The sequence below is a fragment of the Tachysurus vachellii genome, chromosome 9, assembly GCF_030014155.1.
Source record: "Tachysurus vachellii isolate PV-2020 chromosome 9, HZAU_Pvac_v1, whole genome shotgun sequence".
In the NCBI taxonomy this organism is placed as follows: Eukaryota; Metazoa; Chordata; class Actinopteri; order Siluriformes; family Bagridae; genus Tachysurus; species Tachysurus vachellii.
The window spans coordinates 18038971-18063639 of record NC_083468.1 but is presented as its reverse complement, the minus strand read 5'-3'; the positions used below and the strand labels follow the sequence as shown (position 1 = coordinate 18063639).

The window sequence follows — 24669 nt, the reverse complement described above, 5'->3', positions numbered from 1 at the left end:
TCGTGGAGCTCTACTCAACACTGTACTGACAAACCTTTAATCATTTTTATTACAGCTTAGAAGAAAAAGGCTCATTCTCTCACTGTTACCTTTTGTTATCCCAGCATCCCTCAAAACCCGGTGTGGCCAAGGGCTCTGTAAAAGGGATCAGTTCATTAAAGTCAGTAGTTACACTCAGTTTACAGTTTGTCACACTGAAACTGCTGTGTTTAATGTCTGTCAAATTGACTTCAGTTCCCATAATGCACTGAAATATATTAATGTTTTAAATTCCATGTTTCTTATATTTAAAGGAAGTTGCTCAGGCAGTTGAAAGTGAAGTGTTTTATTTCTAATTTCTCATTTCTGCCATCCAATGCAGGCTACTAGCCTTCTCCCTATTCCATGTAAAAATATTCAGCAAAGAAGGGAACCTTGATTTGTCTTACTTTTACTGGCAGGTTTCTTTATATTATATTGTATTATTGTGTTTCTTTAATATTTTTTCCCTTATATATGAGTCAGTGTAGATAGACGGAGATATAGAGGAGAGTGGGAGGCTGTCAAATCAAAATATACAGTATTTTGTATAGAAATGTATAGAATCTTCTTAAAACTTGTGCGTTTATAAGGAAATGCAATAGGGTAGGGCACCATTTAGTGTAACATCCTGGTTAACGAACATGGCTTCCTTGGAGGCTCATTTCCATGTGTGCCAACAAATGCTTTGTTTAAAGACAAAGCCATGTACGTGAGTAAGTCTGTGCATGTGTGATTGATTGCTTGCATAAGAGTGAGAGACACTCTGTTCCCACTTCTGAGCGTGGCCGCATCCTGGAACTCGCAGCACCTTTGCATCCGCCTGGCTGTGAAAAGCACCTTACATAACTGTATTTGATGAGTGGCTGAGCCTCACTGTTACCTCCTCCTTATCTCTCATACTGCCGGCTCACACACACCGACACGTGCACAAACACAAGTAAGCATTTATTTTATTGACCGTAAGTCCATGTGCTATAATACAGAATTATCTAGTATGGCATGTGGAACATTTCGCATTAGTTTTATGGTCAATTGTTGGTGTTTAATTTGCTTCAACTCTAGCGTGCTGATGTTTGTGAATGTTACAGGATGCTTAACAGTATCTGTGTCCTTTCAGATTAGCAGCAGTAAAATTCCCACCATTTTCTAGTTAATCTTTAACCCTGTGGTTGACACTGTTTTATATTCTCTCTCTCTCTCTCTCTGTCAGGAGAAGAACCTGGACTGGTTCCCACGGATGCGGGCCATGTCTCTAGTGAGCAGTGAAGGAGAGAGTGAGCAGAATGAGATGCGCTTACTGCAGGAGAAGCTCGATACCACTGTCACACTCGTAGCACTGCTTTCTGCCCAGCTTGCAGAGCTCAAAGAGCAGGTAACGCACTCTTTCCAAGTCCTAGGACACAACAAATGAGGACCACGTTCAAGTCTTTGTCTGTTTTTTTTTTCTGAAGGGTTACACTCCAACATCACTACATGCATTTATGTTCTACACATATATAAAAAGATGGAAAGATAATATAAGTATATAAGCAAAAATGTAGACGGCATCCACCATACCAGTAGTCTGTAATTCTATTAGCATTTATCTTTATCCCAAGTCTCATGCTACTATACTAAATAGTATATGAAATAGCATGCTGTGTAGCAGTAGCTATAATGGGGCAGGCAGGATTTTGACAGTGCACTGCAGTTAGGCAGTTTTTTCACCCAGTCATGCTGAGAAAGGTCAGCTTGTGTTAGCACACTGCTAAAAGTGGAGAACAGTTTGCTTGGTGTGTCAATGCCTTTAAACATGCTTAATCACGCGTAGATCCAGAGGTCTGAGTTTTTCCAGTGACTTCATCCACCTTGCCCTGGCAATGTTATACTATGCTAGCCTGAGCTCTTAGACTGGGCAAGGCAGTATAGACTAGAAAGCAGTGTTGCCAGCTTAGAGACTTTGGTTCCAGATTTGCTGTTTAGACCTTCTAATGGGAAAAAAAACAGCTTAGCAATAAATCTGGTGACTTTTTTTGAGCAGACGTTGGTGACGGTCTTGAACTCCATACAGTTCTCTCTAACCCTAACACTAACTAAAAAAAAAAGCAGGTTCACTCAACTCTCCATCACTGTGTAAAACATGACTGTGTTGTGTTCTGACTAATCCCTGATCACCATTATTGACTTCTTTATATAAGAAAAAAGTTATTAAATCTTATTATATTGTAAGTAAAAATCTTAATTCTTCATGTACCTTACTCCGTAATTTGTATGTCAACGATCTTGATGAATTCATTTATATTCGTAGTAGCAAATGACATGATCTAGTGACTTCTAGCAACATTTTGAGCATGCTCTAGCTACTTTCCTCTGAAAAGAACCGAGAACACTGCTTGAATGTCTCATCTTTGCAAGTGTTTCCATGTCAGTGGCTGAGAGTTCAGTGCCATTCTATTCGCCCTTTCTCACTGATGCTGTGATGGAGCTGGGATTTGAGGGTACCAGGGATTAAAATGCAGACCATTACATAATCAGGTGTAGGGGTTTAATAAAGCTGAGTTTAAAAATAACTATTATAGAGGGTCTAGCGGTGTCTTTGAGCACATAAAGTAGTTTTCCCTTAAATCTAAATTTGAATCCTTTATCATCAGATCACCACATGTTTGAATCCCAATTATGCTGCAACCATCTGCAGCCAGAAACTAATGAAAAGGGAGGGATGTCATCTCTCTCTCTCTCTCTCTCTCTCTCTCTCTCTCTCTCTCTCTCTCTCTCTCTCTCTCGTCCTCATTTGGGTGACACTAGACAGTAAATAATTTAAATGTAAATAATGTCAATCATCCCTCGTTGGTAGTTTTTGTGTCATATGGAGAGTTAAGAGTGAGTGGGAATTAGCAGATCACGGAGTTGGAGAGTGTATTGGAGGAAAATATAGAATCTAATGAGCTAATGATACACTAGAAATGTTTTAATTAATTGCAACTTTTTTCCCTTCGACCTCATGTTTAATTTAAAACACTCTGAATCTGCTCATACTACTTTCAAATGGAGGTCATAAAAATAATAATCATCTTTCCCAATCAAATCCCCAAAACTCTTTAACTATGACCCTTCCAGGTTCCAGTCTAGTAGCATGTTGACTTTCCTACTGAACCTGCTTATGGGTGCTGGGAACGTGCGGAAATGTTATATGTACAGCGACTCCTGAACCTGCACTGGGATCCTGATTATGTAGATGCTTTGGGTGTTCTTGTTTTCCATAGCTGTGGCCCATCACCTGTCTTCCCTGATTTTTCACAAACAGCACTGGCTTTATTCACATGTCAGTCGTTAGGATAGGGGTGGGGCTAGAACATCAGAATAATATCACTAATCCCTGCTGGAATTACAGTGAGCAGCGTATATTCACTTGATATTGTGTACCCCAGAGGTGCCTCTGATTCCTGGTGGTCATGTGCCAAGGCCTTTTGTAATTCCCCTAGTCACGCTAGATATTAAGTAACTTATTAAAGCGATTACTCTCTTGGCATCAGGCCTAATTAAACGAACCCTCCTAACCTCCGTGCTCCAGTCCTGCTGAGTTAGATGCATCAGCCAGGGCAGCGGCTTTGCTTAGCTGGGTGTAAACATTCACATTGTCATTTCAAACAAACCAGAACAAATACAAAACCTTCCTGAAGACACCGACCCATCACTGACTGTGAGAAGAAACACAACTTAACCTTCGTGTTTATATTTTTTCTTGCACTTGTGTGCTGTTTTTAAACTCTGATTTGAAATTAGGTGCAATAAAGAGTACCTTCTAATGCACTACTTATAATCACCATGTTACCTTAGTTTAAAATGTATACACTCACAAACCACTTTTCACACTCACAATCATGTGGCAGCAACAAAGATCATTAAATGTGAAGGTTAATGGCTTAAATGTGACTGGTATTTTTGCACAAAAAAACTTAGAATGCATCAAAGCTAAGTAATGTTTGCACAGTAATGTTACTTATTCTGAAATAATCACTTAAATGTGTTCCAAATATTCACTGACTTTTTTTTTATAGAAATTCATAGCCGGTATATTCTACATTTCTGTTGCAGTGTTGCACTGAGTTTACCTGTGAGGGTTGAGCAGATTGATGGATTTGCCTCTTTCTTTCTGTGTGTGTAGATGACTGAGCAGAGGAAAAACAAGCAGAGAATGGGCTTTCTGGGTCCAACACAAGTCAACCATCACGTTCCCCCTGCACACTGAGAACACGACTGACAAGACAAACGACTCCCATCCGCTCATCACAGACTGGCTTTCTGTTCGGACCTTGAGCTTCTAGAGAAATGCCTGGGGACTGTCTCATTCAAACTTCTTAAACGGCAAATCAGTGGCGTTTCCCGAGTCTCCTGTCTAGGGCATGGTAATGGAAATGCTGCCTGTGGACTTTTAACTATAAAGTATTACTCGTGTTTTAAATGTCATTCCATTTTATTGGTCTCACTTTTGGCAGTAACTGCAGAGCAGAATAAGTCAAGGTGAACTTCAGGATGTACCTCACTCACTGGGGTTACTGCTGCTTTAGAAGTGCCTTAGAGCTTTTTTCTCACAGAAGAACTGCTGACTAAAGTGTCCTTTTTACCCTTTAGAAAATACAGAACTGGAAACAAAACATTCATCTCATCTTCAAGTTAAAGTTGCCATCTGGTTTCATTAGGAGTAACATTGAAAATTGTTGGTCATCTTGTTGTACATTTGTGTCCGTTTTTACATTTTTAAAATGTGCAAAGTGCCTTAAAAGTAAATCACTGCACCAGGGGTACTGTTTTAAAATGTGTGTAATTAATGACTGGGTGAATGTAAGTGTGAAAGTTTGGTACGGTCCACTGTTGGCAGACACACTGAACAGATCCTGCTGTGTCAAATATTGACTTAAAGCATTCCCTGTTTTAACATTTGAATGTGCATTCAACAAGACAGTTTAACTCTCTCTTATGTCACCATTTCATGTTGTTTTTGTGTGGAGATTTGCACAAGTGACTTATACGAGGATTGAAAGGATGTAATTGAGGTGAAATGCCTTTTTATTTACAAGAGATCAGAAATGATAGACTATTTTATGTCATTATAATACTGTAATAAATATATATGTATATATTTGAGTGCCCAGGACTATCATTTAACTCGTTTTATTGGTGCAGTCTAATCACGAACACACACACAAACACACACACAGCAGTAAAGTCACCTAGAAAGTCCCCTGCACTTCACCATGTGGCATTTCCCTCTCTGAGTATTTATAGTTCAGAGTTCTGCCCGTCTTGAAGCAGTGGTAAATAATTACCGTCCATGAATATAGGACTGCAGTCAACCACTCTGTCTTTTAGGGTTATGAAATGGATCCCTGTGAACTTTCACAGCGTTTTCACTCCCATGTTACGAGGAGAAATCAGATAACTGGAGTCCCAAATAAGGAGGCCCAAATAAGATTTAAAATAGTCCAGCTTTAATCACACCACTTTGGATAAATGTGTTCAAATCCCACGTCACTGGGGGTTTAATATATGGTACGTGTTGTATGTGTGGGTAGAGGTCTGGCCCTATTCCAGAAATGGCAGATTGGTAGCCTACGTGAGAAACGGGGCTGCCAAATTTAGCCTCTGACTGAGCTAGTAGCACAAACAGCCATCAATAAGCAGGGGAAAGTTCTAGAAAGCGCTGTCTAGTAAGAAACAGCAGGACAATCCAGTACTCCTCTTAACCACTAGGTAAAGTTAGGTCCAGTCAGATCATATTTTCTGCTATTTATTGGGTTGCTTGAAATATGTGCAGGTAAAATAAAAGTAAACAAAGAAAGAAAGACAAATGTAGCTTTGTTATGCTGTGCCATTTGCCAGGCATGGTTTGGCTCCACTTGTCCTCATAGATGTAAAGTTCACTCAATCAATAATGTTATTTGGATTGATCATCTTTATACTATGACAAAACATTTCTATCCTGATGAGAATGGTCTTTTCCAGACCCACAGACTTTGCCTCATCTACAGGGCACAAGAGCTTGCAGAATGGTTTGAGTAAAAATGATGTAAATCACCAAATCTCAACCACCACTTATGGGATATTTTGGACAGCGGTCTTGACCACCACCATGAAAAGACCTGAGGGAAAATCTTATGTAAGAATTATGTTTCATCAAAGCTTTTTAGCTTTTTTTTTTGTTAAGCAGGTCATTGTTGCCCAACACATTGTTTGGTAATAAACAAACTTTATGTAGAATTTAATTTTTTTTTTTATTATTATTATTATTTTAAATTCAAAGTCTATATTAGACCAAGTGTTTCTATTATATGAAATATACAAATAAACCCTAAAGCCAATGAAAAGCATCAGGACATTTTTATCAACTAGTTTTATGATTATTAAGTTGTAGATGTTTGATTCCCTGTCAGACAGATGTCATGTAAATGTCATGTAACTGTATTGTGTAAAATCGCACACATTCTAAGTCCTATAAATACACATACACATAAATTGTCAAAAATGTTAAGAATCTTGTACGTGTTTATGTATCGTATACACTTGAATAGGTTATCTTTAAATAGCAGATACATAAAGGCAAAGGCACTGAAAGTGATAACTTGATGTCTTGAGGAACTTTTGCACAGTGATATGTGCCAGACATTTCATAAAAACAAAAATACAACCATCATTCAAAACATTATGAAATGTGCCACAGTGATAAATAGACAATATAAACAGGGGTTAATCTAAAATCTGCCTTCCTGCATGTGATAAGCGCATGTGACGTGAGGTGTCACACGAGACAGACATGCAGCAGTGAGGTAGTCACATGAGCAGTGGTGTAGGAACAACCCCGAGGCTCTCTTCCCTAAAAACATTGTAAGATATAAAAAAAAACAAAAAAAAAAACGGACATGAGCCACTCCTTTTTTTTTTTTTTTTTTACTCTGCTTCTCAAAAGGATGGCCTGCTGAGTTTCCCATGCTGGAGAACGCATTACAGCTTCATCAGCTGCTGTTTCATCTCACATTTAAACAGCTTTTGTTTTAATATTATAGCTGAGTGTGCACAATTTTCACAATATGTATTGGCTTTATGACTCTGATGCTGTACACTGAGTGCAATTGTGCCAATAAAGGGGACTATTATGCCTCAGTCATTATATTGGCTTGATATGTTATTATACCTTAGGGCATAACTGAAACCTATACATATTGCCCTATTTTTGTCCTGTGAACATTCAGAGAAATAGAGATGGTTATTATTAAAGGATGATGAGTCACAGACATGAATTCGGAGCTTGTTTTTTTTTTTTTTATCTCAAGCATATAGCACACGCTCTAAATACTCCTCTCTCTACAAGTGTCAAACTTCAAAAACCATACACTGTCTGCAAAAAGACACTTTGGTACACACCCTGTTAAACTCCTGCACTGGTACAAATCATGAATGGTCTTCAGATGTTTGTTACATGATAGGTTGTTAAACCTGGTCAGTTCTGTATTTGTCATTTATGTAACAAGAAAATTGGTGTAAAAGCAGTGATCAGACAGTGACCTGTTGTGTGTCTGAGTACCCCCTCTGACCCCCCCTTCTGACCCTATGTCTCTGCTGCTGACAGTAGTGTTGTTTATCCACTGTGTAAGCAAAGACTTTAGACCACAAGCCTGTCCTTTTACTGGACATGATTTACAACTGCCAGTCTGTGTGCAGGACTATTTCTGTTAGTGATCTTATATTTATTAATGGCAATAAGCAAGTTTAAGCAATGAATGTAACTAAAGCAGATTAAGGGCAGTTTGCTTTTGACTGTTAAACAATGTAAGAGATTAAATGATGCTTGTAAACAAACCAAAATAATACAAAAAAGTGTGCAGCTGTCAGTAAAACAATGTAATATTCATTGAAACGTGACATATAAAAAAATATAAAGGGCAGCTTCCGATTACAAAAAGCAAAGAAAATCATATACACTGCAATATCAAGACATAGTCAACAAAAATACAGAATTAATATTGCAATATTGAAACATGTTGCTGTAAAACTCCATTAAAACTGCAGTTAGATTTAAGATGGCATGATCTATGGATTAATTTTGGATTAAGAAATTGACAACTTCTCAAAAGAAAAACCTGACACACGTTAGTGTGTTTCAAGTAACCATTTTAATTCAAGTGGCCCTTTTACTTAAGTTAATAAATAAATATTAACTATAACAATAGTGACTAGAACAAACTGAAATGGAGGACAACTTTCTGAGCACCACCGCCTGAAGGAAAAAAAGCGGATTAAAAATGACGTATGCAGACTTAAAACTTTTATCAATACTTTTTTGTTGAGAAGGTAACAATAGGGATTGTCATATAATTGCTACCTATTCAGGCCATCGGTCTGATATGCAAATCCTATGCAAACAGAGTGAATATGTAGCTCTCTCAGAATGACAGCTGTCCTGTTGGATCACACATACAGCCTGTTAGATAAAAATATCCTTCTTGGCATGGCAAGAGCAAGTATACATTTATATTAGTGGAAATGTCCAGACGCCATTACAGAAAAATACAGAAGCCCTAAAAAAGGACAGGAAACTGTAATTTGCAACCGCAGTACAGTATGATACTGCCACGCCATGCAAAATATATCTTCAGCTGTACCCACACCAAATAGACATGCTGTGGGAAATTCTGGACTTTCTCTCAACACACAAAAACACTCAACTGAAGCATGTTTTGCTCCCAGAAGAACATTTTGTCCGTTCTCCCAGTGCCTTTGTCCCTTGCCCTACTCTTAAACCTTCTGCCATTGCTGAGTGGTGGGTGAACCCATCTGCAAGCCCACAAAGAACACCTGATAGCGGTGCTTCCACATGATGAAAGCTCCTAGCAAGCAGACGATAGCCTGAGCCAGATTCAACACCATCTGCAGCAGGTAGTACTTCATGAGAGTGCTTGTGACAGCAGTGCAGTCTGTCACCTCGGCGTAGGTGAAGGTGCGTGCGATGGGGTCCTCTGGCTCCAGTGTGCAGATACAGTCTTGGTTTGTCTCCCTGCATATGAAGCCATTGGTCAAAGAGTAGTGGTGGCCTTGGAAGGCAATTACTATAATGGAGATGACTAGCCCCACTGAACACAGGATGAAGTACATAAGCTGAAATTACACAAAGAAGGATAAAAGAAAATTTGGTCAGTGATATGTCTTGACTTGAACATGGCATGAATTTAATTGTACACTCTAAGGCCAAAAGTATTGCGAAGCCTGAATATGACCTCCATATATAGACCCTCTTCAAACCTTTAATGCAAAGTTGGAGGAACAGAATTGCCTGGAATGTCTTATGCTGTATGCTGTAACATTAAGTTTTGCCTTCACTGGAACTAGGATATCATTGTGACACAAGATTGATATAGACATGTTTTTTTCTAGGATTTTTTATAAGGACTTGGCTGTGCTGTACAAAGCCCTGACCTCAAACCAACTGAACACCTTTGGGAGGAACTGAAACACCATCTTCAAACAAGCCTCCATATCCCACATCAATTCTCTCACTCTCACTCATTTTCTACTGCTTATCCGAACTACCTCGGGTCACGGGGAGCCTGTGCCTATCTCAGGCGTCATCGGGCATCAAGGCAGGATACACCCTGGATGGAGTGCCAGCCCATTGCAGGGCACACACACACACTCTCATTCACTCATACACTCACACACTCACACACTACGGACAATTTTCCAGAGATGCCAATCAACCTACCATGCATGTCTTTGGACCGGGGGAGGAAACCGGAGTACCCGGAGGAAACCCCCGAGGCACGGGGAGAACATGCAAACTCCACACACACAAGGTGGAGGCGGGAATCGAACCCCCAACCCTGGAGGTGTGAGGCGAACGTGCTAACCACTAAGTCACTGTGCCCCCTCCACATCAATGCTAAATCTCACTAATTCTCTTGTGGCTGAATGTACAATTCTCTACAATTCCCCAAGCAACATATCAAAATCTAGAGGAAATCCTTTCCAGAGGAGTATAGACTGTTATAGCAGCCAGAACAGTTTGTAATAGGGATGTTAAACAAGCACATATGTGTGTCATGGTCAGGTGTCTATGTACTTTTGGCCATATAATGTAGTAGTAAATAAGGTATAATAATGTATACCTAAAAATAAGGTATAATAATGTATACCTAAAAATAAGGTATAATATATAAGAGGAACTCATCACAGCCTGATAACACTAAGGGCTTTCCCGACAGGTTTCGAAGCTAAAACTGGAAACGGACAACTCTATGACTTCTGAGAGATGTGAAACTATAAAATTATGTGTGTGCTGAACATATCACAGCCCTAGACAATGTATGATCTCTACTTGTCTGAACACCACCTACATCTCCTGACTGTCAGTGCAAAGAGTGAAATGAAGAGCTCTAAACTCAGAAGTCTAATAGGTGCTAAAACCAACACTTACAATACATGAAGAAAGCAAATATTACTTTATTATATTGTATTTATCAATACAACATTAATAACACAAGGAAATTAAACAGAATGTACATTACTATGTGTGTTTGCTAAACTAAGCCCCATCTTTGATGAACTCTTGGTTTCTTCCCTGATTAATGTTGTGGAATTTATGAATTATGAACTCATGATTATGTGATGATTATGTGATGAAATATATATGTTGTCATTGAATAATCTAAGAACAAGTTTGTGTGCTTTTGGCCTTACTCATAATGTATACATGTTTGTTCTTTGTTACCTCATGATGTTTTGACTGGTTTTTGTTCCCTTGTGATGTTTTTGCCGCTGCTCATGTTTTCTGTCTTTCCTCTTAATGCCTTGAGCATTATCTAAATGTTATTGAGTGCAGCCTAATTACGTAGACCTCAATATATAAAAGTCAACTTATTTTAGCTTATTATTATTTTTTTTATTATTATTATTATTATTATTATTATTATTATTATTATTATTATTATTATTATGTGGAAAATGACATTATTGTTTATTATCAGGTTCAGAGAAACTGCAATGACTTAATGTGAAAGACACTGATGTCTTTCAAATTGGCTAAATTTGAGCTTTAACTCTGGGTTAGCCATTACACTACTATCCCAGCGGTGCTGTAATTTAGCCCTGCACACATTTCGGGTGTCTACAGCCAATTATACAATCCTTAGCTAATGTGCAAATGGAATAGCTGAGGTGTTCATAATTATATTTTTTCCTCTTGTCCTTCTCTCTCTGTCTGTTTCTCATATTCACTCTCACCTTTATGATGAACTGTGTGTAGGTCCTCTCATCAGGCAGATAAGTGATGAAATAGAGCACAAAGCCCAGGACAGATACAATGCACAACTGCAACACAATGCACAGATCATTGGTTTAATAAAAACTTTCTTTCAACCACATGAATGTTGTCTTTCAACAACTACTTTTATTTGCACCAATTAACACAATTCTCAGATATTATTCTCCATGGAAAAAGCAAAACAAGCATGTGTGCCTAACACCCAGAGGTGGAAAAATGTTGTCATTGTGTCCCAAGTTATAAACACATGCCAGCCTTCTTGATTGGACTAATCTTATTTGCCGCTCTATTCATTTCTGCCAGGCTTTCCATGATTGTTGTAATTAGCATTGTGCAACTCAGCACTCACTTGTCATCTGATAGTATAATCACTGATTTGCCAAATTGAATATATTTTCCCCTTTCTAAGATAACACACTCTTTCTCAGGGCTACAGGAGTCTTGTGACCAACGTGTGGTATCCAATTTTATTGTTTTTCTCAGGTTCTTAAGCAGAGTAATCTTGATGACCTCAGTGTTTTTCTCTAACAGCAGTGGTCTCGTGAGTGGTGAACCGGGAATATCCAGAGACACTCTGATGTATTTTGTGTGTGTGTGTGTGTGTGTGTGTGTGTGTGTGTGTGTGTGTGTGTGTGTGTGTGTGTGTGTGTGTGTGTGTGTGTGTGTGTGTGCGTGTCTGAAGCCTAGCATTCTAGCAATCTCACATGATAAGACAATAAAAGTATAGCCTCAGCACAGGACCAAGGCTGATAGTTAAGAGGAAAGAACTATAAAATGGATCTTTATTCAGACTCACAAAACCAATTAAAATGTCACAAAAAAGTGCCATGCAGTGCCTTGCCAGTAAGACAAAAAAACCTGAATGGTTATACAGAGAGTGCCCTCAGGAATTATTATCACCCTTATAATATAAAAATTAATAATGAGCAAAAATTCATATGTAAAAAGAATAACATTCAAAAAGGAAGTGAGGTAGCAGCAAAGCAGCGGTTTCCAAAATTATTAGGACACTCACAATAAATCTACTGTGGCATCTTCCTACGTATTACAGAAAACAGAACCAATTCTATCGGTTTAGACTCTTAAGTTTTGGAGACACATTTTGGAGACACATGTAGATGGATCTTTGTGCTTGTGGACTTCCTTCAATAGGATTTAAATCAGTGGGGTTCAAATTTGAAGACTCTGGTGGTCACCGTGAAATGATGGCAAAACTGAAACTTTTGTTGTTTTAGAAGCATGTTTGGCTTTTCATCATGTTGAGAGCTCTGTGAACAAGTCTGAACCTCCAAGCAGAGGGAACAAGGTTTAAACCTGGAATATCTTGGTACTTGATAGAATTCATGATGTCATAAACCTTCACGGGGTGCCTGAAGCACCAGCCACAAAAAAGCCCCAAAGCATCTCACATCTATATTATAAAACGGGGTATGAGGTGCATTCCCTTTCATGTTTCCTTTTGTCACCAAACACAGTACTGGTGTCTATGACTAAAATGTTTGATTCTAGTTTAATCTAACCAAAACACACCATGCCACTTGTAGTTCTATTTAAGCCTGGAGTTAAGAGGTACATTTAATGAGATGCTCTCAGAAAGAGATTTTTTTTCTTTCAATGCTTCCAAATAGCTTGTTTTTGTGAAAGTGACATTTAACAGATCATTTTGACAATAACAACAATCAACTAAATGTAATCATTCTAAACACAGGTTTCCAGCTGTTTTGCACACGTAAAACCTCTTATTTTAGCCTTAACTATGTTTAATGGAATTTTAGTGACTTATATATCAATTGTGTGTTTTTATACCCATTACCTGTTTGTGCAATACCTGTTTTATTTATTTATTTATTTATTTATTTTATATCTGAAATCTCAAATTTACACTTCAGGGAAACAGGAACTGGTTAAAAGCAAAAACAATGTTTTTGGGGACTGATAGCCAAAACAATTACGCAGGTATTTTTTAAGAATGACAATTCTTTGTTTAAAGTGTGTCATGCTCTTTATGTGGACACATATTGTAATATAAGATGATATTTTTACCTATAAAAATGATTAGATCTTATACTTGCTTCTCTATAAAGGCTAATTATTTGCACCATTTGCTACCCAACGTTTAATGTGTTTTGAAGTCTATTCACAGAAACTGCACAGAAACTGTAACCTGAGCTCTGGACTGGACTGGACCAGGATCATGGAGGCAGCAATGCTACTCACTATGCCACTGTGTACTGTTATCTTGATATTCTATTTTGTTTTCCTCAGCAACAGCAAATGTGGTTTAGTTATGTGGTTACACAATCAGAATAGAGGGGGTTTCTGTACATTGATTGTCTATAGTCCAGGATGAAATAAATTTCAAAATAGAAATTGGAGAATAACTTTTTCCAACATCAAGCCCTGAAAAACCAAAATATGGAACAACCAAAAAGAACAAGATATCCAATAACATAATATTTTTGGCACAGACACTAGTTTGAAACTTATGATATTTAACTAATTCTGCTAAAATATAAAGTACAGTAACAGAAATGCTTACACATGTAATACATGCACATTGAGACAGATTAATGTAAAATGAGGCTCCAGTGCAGCAGCAGTAATGGCGGCGTGGCTACTGGCACAGTAAGGTGGAGTGTAATGCTGGCCTCATGCAGGGCCCTGACAGTGAGAAAGCATGCTGGGAGCTGAGGAAGAGGATGGTTAGATGCTTACAATAATTCCAGCCCAATGTGGGGTCTCCCTGGCCAGCAGAGAGGGGCTGATGGTGGTCATGAGGAAGGCCACGACTGTGATGGCGATGCCCAGTAGCAGCTGCAGCAGGGCGATGAGCAGTGGGAAGCGGCAGCCGCAGCATGTGTGGCTTCCCTCGGCGCCTGAGACTCTTCGATCTGGTTTGGCCTTATTTTGCCCTCCACCAGACCCCGCTGGGCTCTTCTCTGACCCCATGCTTCCTCCTGTCTTCCTTCCTCAAGCACAGTGACTTATTCTTTTGGTTCTTTACCTCTTTCTTCCCTTTAACCGTTTTCCTCTTTTTGTCTCCTGTTTTTCTTCTTCTCTCCTTTCCCTGACTGGCCCTCTGTACTGTTTACCACCCCCCTGCCCTGCCCTACTCCTCCCCTCCCTGCCTGGGGTTCCTCTCCGAGCCAGCCCGCTCGGCTGCAGCTATTTGGAATCAAAGAGGGCTCTGAACTAATATGGAAACATTTTGAACTGCCTGAGAGCCACATATAGAGCAGCAAGAAGTGGAGAACAGGAAAAGGAGGGAGCGGTGAGAGAAGACTGAAAGGGGGGACTCCAACACACGACCACAATAACATCAGCAGCAAACAGAGCCGGGAAACAGGAGAAGGAGGAAGAGGTGCTGTGAGTTAATAATTAGCATTAACATCCCACATCACAGTCAAACGTGGGCGAATCTGGATTCCTGCCAAGTGTTCACAGTTCACAACACCCAAATTGTCACATGATACCCATAGAGAAGTAATGTGACCTACAGGCATGTGAGGGGGGATACAAACAATTCTTTACAAAAGCTACATGTTTGTGAGTTTGGTTTTAATATATTAGATATATGTAGTGTACTGTATATTCAGTGCGCCATGATGTATATGATATAATATATATGAACGTTTTCATGAACATGCAGTAAATGGAAAATATGTATATGTAATTTCTAATAATATGCATGTTATTTATTACACACATTTTTACATCAATTTGTATTTTGTTGACTTTTTTAAACGATCGACTCTTATGTTTAAAATTTATGTCTACTTGCCACATGTTAGACACACAAACCTTGTTGATTTACTTTATAGGAGTCCAGATATAGTCTAAGGATCACCTTTTTTATGATTTATTAAAAAATGACTGAAGATTTGATTGTATTTATTGATTCAATTTGCCAACAACACTTACACAACTCAAACCTTCTTGTATTTTTTAATGCTACAATTTGTCATTGTACCAAAAGGGCAAGTAGATGTTAACACAAGAAAGCCAATCACATCATCTTTTAATAAAATTATACTTCTATTTTGTAATATTTATTACATAAACAAATGCATGTTCTGTTCTAATTGCAGAAATATCAAAGCAAATATAGCCAATGTATATATATATATATATATTAGTTTATTCTACTTTCATTGACATGTAGGTCTGTTTTACTTTTTTCCTACATGTCCCACAATGCTGTCTGACTACCAGCTCTAACAGATAAGGTTCCAAGACTTCATCATTCATGCTATTGCTTACATTAACTTGTCAATTCACAGAGTCTCTGCCATAATTCAGCACTACCCTGTTAAATAGATGCAAAGCATTCTGGGAGTTTGAGTGTTAAGAGTTTGCAGTTTTCTTTACTTACATATGCAGAATTATTATTTTTGAATTTAATGTTATTCTTTTTAGAAGCTTCCAGTGAAAAAACAGAGAAAAGTGTTATCACTTTTGTTTGTGATGCTTTCCTAAGAAATTTCCACCTGTGATGTCAGCACAGCAAAAGACCATTAACTTCTCACAAGAATCGTTAAAATCCTTCACCAACCAACTAATTGGCACCAAAATCAGTATAAACATCTTAAATATTTTCATGTAAACAACGTATTGGAGGGTGGAGTTGTTTTTTTTTATCCTAATCACTATTGCAAAACAGTAGAAAAGCATGTCTTGTGTATGTCTACAGGTTCACACAGGGGCACGTGAGGGTGCACCTGAACGGAACAGCCCCTTAGTGTGAGTGCACTACAGGAGCCATAGCGCACGTGTTAAAGCACGCAGCACGAGTGCGCGCGCCTCACTGGTGTACACGATCGGATTTCTGATCGCAGGGTGTTCACTAGATCTAACGGTAGTTTTTTTCCCCCCCATCGATCCCGAAAGGTTCAAATTGGCTTTAGGACCATGTAAGTTTAGTGTTGTAGTTTAAACCCCTCCTTTATCTTTAGCTATCTATCTATTTATGAATAGCCATCACAGTGTCGTCATCTGTGTGTCAGACAGCTGTCTCTGATTGGTTGCACGGACTGTAGACGCTTTCTGCGGCGGCGCGGGGTCTCGAGAGGTCGCTAATTAGCGAGCAGACTTTTTCGAGCGGGTGCCGTTTACACGTGAGCTCGCAGCAGTTCCGGGCGGTGGCGCGCGCACGCTCTGGTTCCCGTGCATAGTGGCAGCTCGCGCTGAGCTCGGCGTCATTCTGAAGCGCTGTGCTACCGGACATAACGCACGGCTCTCTCTCTCTCTCTCTCTCCCTCTCTCTCTCTCTCTCTCTCTCACTCTGTCTCTCTCTCTGCTCTCCTAGCACTTTCGGTCTGCTCGGAATAACACACGCACCTCTGCCAAAGAAGCGGATGAGAGAAGGTGAAAAGTTATGGATGAAAGAATATCCCGACTGCAGGACAGAGCGTTCCTCGATCACGCAGACTTCCTGGGGTAATGCTGTCTTTCATAAAAAAAAAAAAAACTATTTATATATGAACACAAAGCACCGTTTGCCAATTGCATGATATGATTTAAATGGATCAGCGTCCTAGGATCTGGGATTTTTAGCTTGTTTTTATTTTTTATTTATTTTTTTTAGGGTCGATTATTCGTCTCTTTATATCTGCAAGTCAAAAAGGGGCATGAAGCGAGAGGAAGGAAAGGTGAGTGTGGATCCGAGCCATTGTTCACAGCCAGGTGACTGGAAATCATGTTTGTTCACCGTGTCACTTTTACTAAGATGTTTACCAAACCATATTCACATTTGCACAACTTTGTGTTGTCTGATTGTGTTTTATTTAAAGCAGGACGCTTATAAGTTACCGCACAGACTGATAGAGAAGAAGCGGAGGGACCGGATTAATGAATGTATTGGACAATTAAAAGACTTATTACCAGAACACCTTAAATTAACGGTATAAAATCTACATCTTTGGGTTTATTCTATTGTTTGTGTGCGACCTCGATTATAAGGTTTATGTCATGAAACGCGTATATTTGTAGACACTGGGTCACTTGGAGAAGGCGGTTGTGTTGGAGTTAACTCTGAAACACCTGAACGCTTTGACGGCTGTCACTGAGCAGCAGCACCAGAAGATCCTGGCACTGCAGAACGGTAAATCTCACACACACACACACACACACACACACACACACACACACACACACACACACACACACACACACACACACACACACACACACACACTGATAGTTACGTTTACATGAGCGAACCTAACAGCATGTAAAGTGACTTTGTCTGAAACGTGTGTGCACATGGGTATGAACCTGAGTGCTATAAATCGATGTCCTTTGTGTCTGATCAGGAGACCGTACGCTAAAGTCCTCCATCCGCGCAGACCTGGACGCTTTCCACTCGGGATTTCAAGCATGCGCTAAAGAGGTGCTGAAGTACCTGAGCACCGTGGAGAAGTGGACCAGCTGTGAGCAGAGGTGCACGCAGCTCATCGAGCATTTGCACAAAGTTTTGGCGCGACTCGTGCAGCCGCAGTTAGGCGCACAGGAGAGAGACGGACAGACCAACTGCGTTCCCGTCATCCAGAGGACTCAGAATCCTGAGGCCAACGAGAACGACACGGACACCGACAGCGGATACGGTGGCGAGACCGACAAAAACGACGCTAGAGCCGAAAAAGCATGCGACACAGTCAGAGTCGGTGGAGTTAAAATAAAGCAAGAGTTCGGGGACGAGCGCGTCGCCAAAAAGCCCAAAATGAGCTGGAGTGAGAACAGCAGCGCAGGAACCGCGGAGCAGCCAAACTTAGCGTTTATGAACTCACTGATGGGGATGGCTGGAGTGGGGCAACAGACTCCGTTCTGCGTGCCGTTTTACTTCATAAACCCGTCGGCAGCTGGGTCCTACATGCCTATTTTCGATAAGAGCAGTCTGGAGAAGTTAGTATACCCAGCGCTGAGCGGGCCTTTCCCGTGGCTCTACCCCGGCATCACTGCGCACACATCAGCCGCCGCAGCTGCTGCTTTCCCCGGAGGCTCTCTCGAGAAAAGCCTGGGGTTCGGGGCAGTTTCACAAGAAAAAGACTGCCCTTCTCCCCCTAACGAGGCAAAACAATCCAACAGGGTAGCTGCGTCCTCCCTTACCGACGAGGAACAGAACTCAGACCACGATCCTATGGAGGACCAGATCCAGGAAACCAGCACTACAGGCTAAAAGCCTAAAGGGACACTTGACCTTTCGCGCGCTCTTGTTGGCTTGTGACATTGTGTGTTTATCTATTCCTTAATTTAATCATCATCGAGTACTCTGTGGCCTGTAGTGTTTCTATGGATTTACCGATAAAAGCAGTTATTTGTTATTCTTTATTTTGGAGCTGAAAGTGTGTGCAAAACAGGGTTTTGAGCAGGTCTTTGTGTAGGGACATTGCAACAGGGGACATTGGAACAAAACCTAGTGCCTTTTGCACTGAATGCTGACACTGGATTGGGAATGGACTCTGACTGACAACAGCATACAGTCTGTCTATTGACTATAGCAGATATCTGAAAATCGGTTAAATTGAGGATTTGTTTTTATTTGCTGAGGAAACGTAGTATATGTGCAATACTGTCGAATTGATCGCTGAATTATAACCTACTGCACCTCTTATTATTGATTTGGATTCATGCTGGCATCTTGGATGTATTGTATGACAGTGACCTCAAGCAAGCTGAAACGACTGATGCAGTACTTTTAGGAACAGCTTTATTTTTGGTAGATTTTAGCCTACAGGATTTACCACTGATAGTGAGATTCTTATTTCACGTTTTAATCTTCAGTGCTTGAAAGAGTTACTTAAATACCTCAAGATACTTTCGCATTGAGAGCCAATTTCATTCCTACAGATGCTCCTCTGGTAGGGGCAGTGCAGTGAACTGAATAATCTTTGTTAGGATGAAAGTAGTTTTCAACTGTAGTCAAGCAGAACTTGTGAGTAGCCTTGTAAGTCCTTTGACTTACTGTTCTAACAGTTCTATCTCTCTCACTTAGAACTCATTTGACCTTGAGTTTAAGTGATGTGTGAAATTACACTCTGGATATTTTGGCTTAGCATTGGCTTGTCATTCATAAGCAATCTGTACAAGTATTTGTGATATTACACCATTGTGACACCCTCTAAAATAATTTGACAGCTATACAATTTTCTAGACAGTAAGGCTTATGGAATCACAGTTTCCACAGGGATTTTCTCATGAAAGTCCAATTTAGTCTAGCACATGAATCTGGAGTGGTCCATGTGGCCCCATTTAATAAAACATCTCAGTATGTGGAGAGCTACTGTATAGGACATGCATCTCCAGATATGTTAGCACCTTGTGGATCTTTGATATTGAATGTAATCTGTTTTCTGTCGATATGAACGTTTGTAAATATTCTGATAAAAGTAGATCCACGAGGTAAAGTGCACTTGTTGATGCCTTCTTTGTTCCTCTAAAACTCTTCTCACACATTATTTATAATCCATTACCCTTTGTATTCTGCCTGTAATTTATATATACAGTATATATTTTCTTAAAGAAATCCTCATGATTAAAAGGCAAGTCTTGGATTAAATGTATAAATACTGAAATAAACTATAATAGCTTAAAGCTAAACAAATTTCAGTCGAATTCTTCTGACAGCTCTGCTATACAGTAAATGTTTTTGCAAGTTAATCTTGAAAAGCTTATTTTAATTCACTAGTAGTCTGACTCACTGATTAGGGCAAATAAATTTTTTGCATACTGCTATTAATCCCAATATTTTTTAGTAAAGTTAGTTCCCAAAACAAGAATCACTGCATCGGTTTAAATATTATTATTACAACCTAAGCTTTTGATTTACTACAATACTGTCTGTAATATATTTCAGAGCTGATTATTGACACAAGATCTAAAGTGATTGGGAATTTTGTAGAACATGTGTAATGTATGTGATCATTGCACATAACCATTCAAGAACGCATATTACCTTTGCATTGGAGAAAAATAGGAAAAAATGAGGGCTTTTATTACATGGACTGATCAATATTAGATTGACTGCAACCAATACCTTTCCAGTGGGTGTGAGCATATGTGTATTTAAGCAAAATTTGCATAAAAAACATTTTATAGGCCCCTTATAGCCTCTTTGATTCAACTGTCTTTTTGCCTATGTAGTGGCATGTGTATGTAAATAGTTTGTGAATACGCAAAAATGTCCAATGTTTATGTTGTAGAAGAAATCTTTGGATTTTATAAAGAATAAACCTAAGCAAATGTTGCACATTTCGCTAACGCTTTACACTACTGCTGTTATAAACTATTGCTCACAGTTGTCAAATAAATATAAGCTCAAAGACTAACAAGTGCCCTTTTTCTTAATGGATTATTTCTATACACCCACTGACGCTGTCTCATTTGATCACTTTTACTACACATTGTACTGCATTATCCTTTAAGCTGGGGTAAGTTCCATCATTCCCTAACACGTGAACACCTGATCCAACTTGTGAAGGCCATGAGCATCAGCTGATGAGCTGATTCATATGCGTTAGCCATAGGGACAACAAAAACTGCAGGGAAGTGACTTAAAATCTTCAGCAATTATCTCAGCAAGTTTTTAATATCTTGAATATGGAGAATGTTATCTAACATTTCTTATTATGTGATTATTACAAGACAAATATGAGATGATTCAATTTTTAGATGCTTCTAATAATTGTTCCATATCATTTCGCAAAAGAACATGAATATGTCAGGCATTTTTGTCATCTTTTAATAAGAAAATCTAGATACATTTGTCTATATTCAGTATATTTTCACTTGCTAAAGGGGTATGTAAGAGTATAACAAACACAGACCTTCAATGACAGTTGCATAATGAAGGTGCAGAGACTTCTGAAATGTTAGGGCTTGATTATCTGATTCAAAACTTTGTAATAGTGCGCAGGGCTCCTGGAGTAGGCTCCAGATTCACCACAATCCAGATTAGGATAAAACAGTTGCAGAAGATGAATGAACGAATGAATAAACATTAAAATAATGACAACAGTCATGACTCATGTTCGCTGTTAATACAAGCCTACACATTTTATACTAAATATTTATTGGGGTTAACTTTAATGGTAACTTGATGTCTATTTCTGAACAAATCAGGTGACTTGAAAGTCATTGGACTGGAATGTACAGTAAGCCATGGCTTAGGTCCAATCATGTGACATGAGACGGAAAAAGGATTGCTCACTTTTCACTCCAGGGCAAAACAACACCCAGATTTTAACGTGATTTAGTGCACTTAACAGCTACCTGGGGAAAAATGTTTACATGCTGTAACAAAAGTACAAGTTGATCACACTGGCCAAAAATATTAGTGTACACATGAAGCCCTTATTTCTCTGAAAGGAAACTTCCTAAATTATAACCCTATCAAGAAATTACTGTATCGCAGATAATCTATAAATGGTAGAAACAGCCGTTTGTTATTTTAATCTGATTTTCCAGATCAATTATAACACACTAGAAATATCCAGTGTAAATCCTCTTACAGACTCAGAAATACTATAAATACCTACTGTACAAAACACCTATTTTGTTCTCTATTATTCTAACCCTGCTTGGCAGTTTGCAGGGTGTGTGACGTGTGATGAATTATGGCCTTTTATTCCAATTCACTTGTCATTGTGTCTCAGTACACAACCTCCAAAGTAGCAAAAACACTGGGTGGCAGTTCATTTTTGTTGTTCTGTAAAACTATTTGTGGCGCTTCCCATATGAATCAGGGGTCACAGCATCAGGGTTGATGTGGATCTAAAAGTCTTTCTCATCAGCGATGCACGGTGCAGTCAGTCTCTCACTTCCAGACATACAGTATTAGAGCTTGAATAGGTGATAATTTAAAAAGCTAATCATGGCAACACAGACATTCAGTTTTGCCTGGTGTCAGAGGGACTTTTCTCACCCCAATAATGATTCTTATCCATTTTTAGGTGCATAATTAATTTATTAGAGTATAATTTAATATAATTTATTAATTTATAAAAAGATTCAGTTTGTCATGTTACAGAGAAGTACTGAACACTATCCATGTCTGGAAATGTAAAATGACTGTACATTAAGCTCAGACTCTAGAAATTCCTTTCAAAATAAACATGTCTGTATTAAATACGTCCAAATACCAACATTTATGCATTTATTTTTATAAATTAAATAAATAAAAAATACATATTTCTGACATACAGGTCCCCATGCATGTTGTTGCTATAGAAATTATAATGCATTAGAATTAACACATTAATATAAATCTTGAGCCCGGAGCTACTGCCAGGGCTGTTGTTATAGAAAATTAATCAACACCCATGTGACCAATTAGATTTGGGAATTTAACAGCCCTGTGGTGTAATAAAAAAAACTACCTCGACAACATCACACTCATTATTCAGTAGTAAATATAAACTGTAAAACGTCAGAAGTCCAGAAGAAACTAGTACGAAAAAATATGGTATTGTATGAGACATAATACCAAGATGACTATAAATCAGTCTTTGAGGTAGGGATGGGCAAATAACTTTAGTCATTGGCCATTTCCAGTGCTGTTTAAAGGAAAAGCTGTGTGGTTTTGTAGCTGTGACAGATTTTGCTACCTTTAGCAATGTAAAAGTAAAGGCATCAGGTATTGTGTTTACTTAACTGGTAGCATTTAGAGGCTTGGAGTCCTGTTTATTACACAGAAGAGTATTATTGTATATGTTTATTATTGTAAGGAATACAATATAATGGGGTGTGATGTAATTGGAAAATAATTAATGAGGATAAACTGCAATGTTGGTTGTTTTCCAGTAACAAGGGTTTTATTCCTTACAGAATTTTGCCAAAAAAAAAGAAGTATTAATTAAACAAATCATCACCCCCTCACCAGTGTCTCTTTTGTTGTGTGGAGTTTATAAATAAGACAAAAATGCAGCTTTTTTTGTTAATAAAAATGCATAAAATCTGAAAGTTTGTATGAACAGTACAGCTTTAACTATGACTCATAGAAAGTGTTGATACTGAAGGCCACAATGTTAATAAATGACTAGAAAAGGTTCTAGCACCCATTAATATAAACCTACGATTTGCTGTGTAGCCTAACACAAGTAAAAATAGTTAAGTAACTACTGTCAGGAGCATTTTGATATAGAAAATGAATCACCATTCACTTTTATGCAGTGTGTCAGTGTGAACTGGTGCATTTATTTATTTATTTATTTTTTTTTGGAATAAGGTGTGCACCCCTTTTAACACTGCAACATGAACCTTAGTTTCTAATAAGTCTAAAGAAGTAGCCTTTTTTATTTATTTATTTATTTTTCTCACTGACTGAGAACAAAATCTAAAGTCACATATGAGGCAAAATGAGGAGTCCACTTCCACTTTATTACCTAGAGCACAACCCCACCTAGTGGTTATACTGGAGAAGTGCATCAGATTACAGCATGGATAAAACCGTGTCCTGCCAGAGAGGGAGTTCTTCTTTGGCAGTTTTTTAAACTCTATTAGCACTTTTCCTGAAAACTATTGACCTTGGAATAAACACTAACCGTCGAATTTATTAGAAACACCTGTAAACTTGCAGTTATCTAATCAGCCAAGCATGTTGCAGGCCAAGAGCTTCAGTTAATGTTCACATCAAACATCAGAATGAACAAAATGTAGTGACGCTTTATAGCTCTTTACAACCATGGTGTGCAGAAAAGCATCTCACCAGGCACAAAACACTAAATACCAAGGTTCCAATTTCTGTCAGCCAATAACAAGAATCACTTGATTCAAAGTAGAAAATTAAACAGACAATTCTAAGTGATTTTTTTTTTCTGGGCTTTAGGTTGTATTTTATATTAATATAAATTATGATCACGGGTTCTAAAATAATAACATGTAAACACTGCAATGTATTTACAGTCAGGTCCAAATATTTGGATACTGACAAAATTGTTAGACAAAATCAGCTGTCTACTACAATGCAATTAAGAGTTTTGACTTTCAGCTTTAATTTGAGGGGATTTACATCAATATCAGATGAACGACATTGCAGCACTTTTTATTTTTGGTCCAAAAAGCAATTGAATAATTGTCTGCTCAGTTGTTCCATGGCCATGTGAGTGTTATACTCTGATTATTTTACTAAGGAGTAATCAGATATAACAGCTACTGATGATATCAGGTGTAGCATTTACATTTAATATCTGTTGCTGATAACACTCAATATGAAGTCCAAAGAGTTTCCAGTGCCAGTGAAGCAAGGAATCATTACTTAACATTTGGCGAGTCCAAATCAACTATTTGGTACACTCTTAAAAAGAAATTGAAAGGCTCCATCCATTCTTCCCCTCCATATAAAGATTTTTAATTTTTAGGTAATC

The 24669-nt window shown here is 38.5% G+C and overlaps 3 protein-coding genes across 13 annotated transcripts in view; 2 read left to right on the top strand and 1 right to left on the bottom strand.

Annotated features, from left to right (window-relative positions):
- The window catches only part of itpr2 (inositol 1,4,5-trisphosphate receptor, type 2), an 87611-nt gene extending 82471 nt beyond the window's left edge, over positions 1-5140 (top strand). For all 5 annotated transcript variants that reach the window (XM_060878044.1, XM_060878043.1, XM_060878042.1 and 2 more), the window contains 2 exons: positions 1232-1393; positions 4166-5140. In XM_060878044.1, the coding sequence (XP_060734027.1) occupies positions 1232-1393; positions 4166-4249 (246 nt within the window). In that variant the 3' untranslated portion in view covers positions 4250-5140. The remainder of the gene's footprint in view (positions 1-1231; positions 1394-4165) is intronic.
- A 1303-nt stretch (positions 5141-6443) lies between these two features.
- Positions 6444-14400, bottom strand: sspn (sarcospan (Kras oncogene-associated gene)). Its single transcript, XM_060878054.1, has 3 exons — positions 14027-14400; positions 11272-11358; positions 6444-9150 (listed from the first exon to the last, which is right to left on the bottom strand). Exons 1-3 carry the CDS (start codon positions 14258-14260, stop codon positions 8791-8793), a joined length of 681 nt encoding a protein of 226 aa, XP_060734037.1. The 5' UTR covers positions 14261-14400; the 3' UTR covers positions 6444-8790.
- A 103-nt stretch (positions 14401-14503) lies between these two features.
- Positions 14504-20637, top strand: bhlhe41 (basic helix-loop-helix family, member e41). Of its 7 annotated transcripts, none has more exons than XM_060878049.1 (7): positions 14504-14672; positions 16002-16166; positions 16319-16747; positions 16896-16959; positions 17101-17211; positions 17300-17411; positions 17623-20637. In XM_060878049.1, exons 3-7 carry the CDS (start codon positions 16686-16688, stop codon positions 18483-18485), a joined length of 1212 nt encoding a protein of 403 aa, XP_060734032.1. In that variant the 5' UTR covers positions 14504-14672; positions 16002-16166; positions 16319-16685; the 3' UTR covers positions 18486-20637. The 7 variants fall into 7 exon arrangements, with proteins under 7 accessions (XP_060734032.1, XP_060734034.1, XP_060734033.1 ...); XM_060878050.1 differs by lacking the exon at positions 14504-14672 and adding an exon at positions 14746-14857 and having other exon boundaries at positions 16617-16747; XM_060878046.1 differs by lacking the exon at positions 14504-14672 and adding an exon at positions 14746-14857.
- The last annotated feature ends 4032 nt before the right edge of the window (positions 20638-24669 follow it).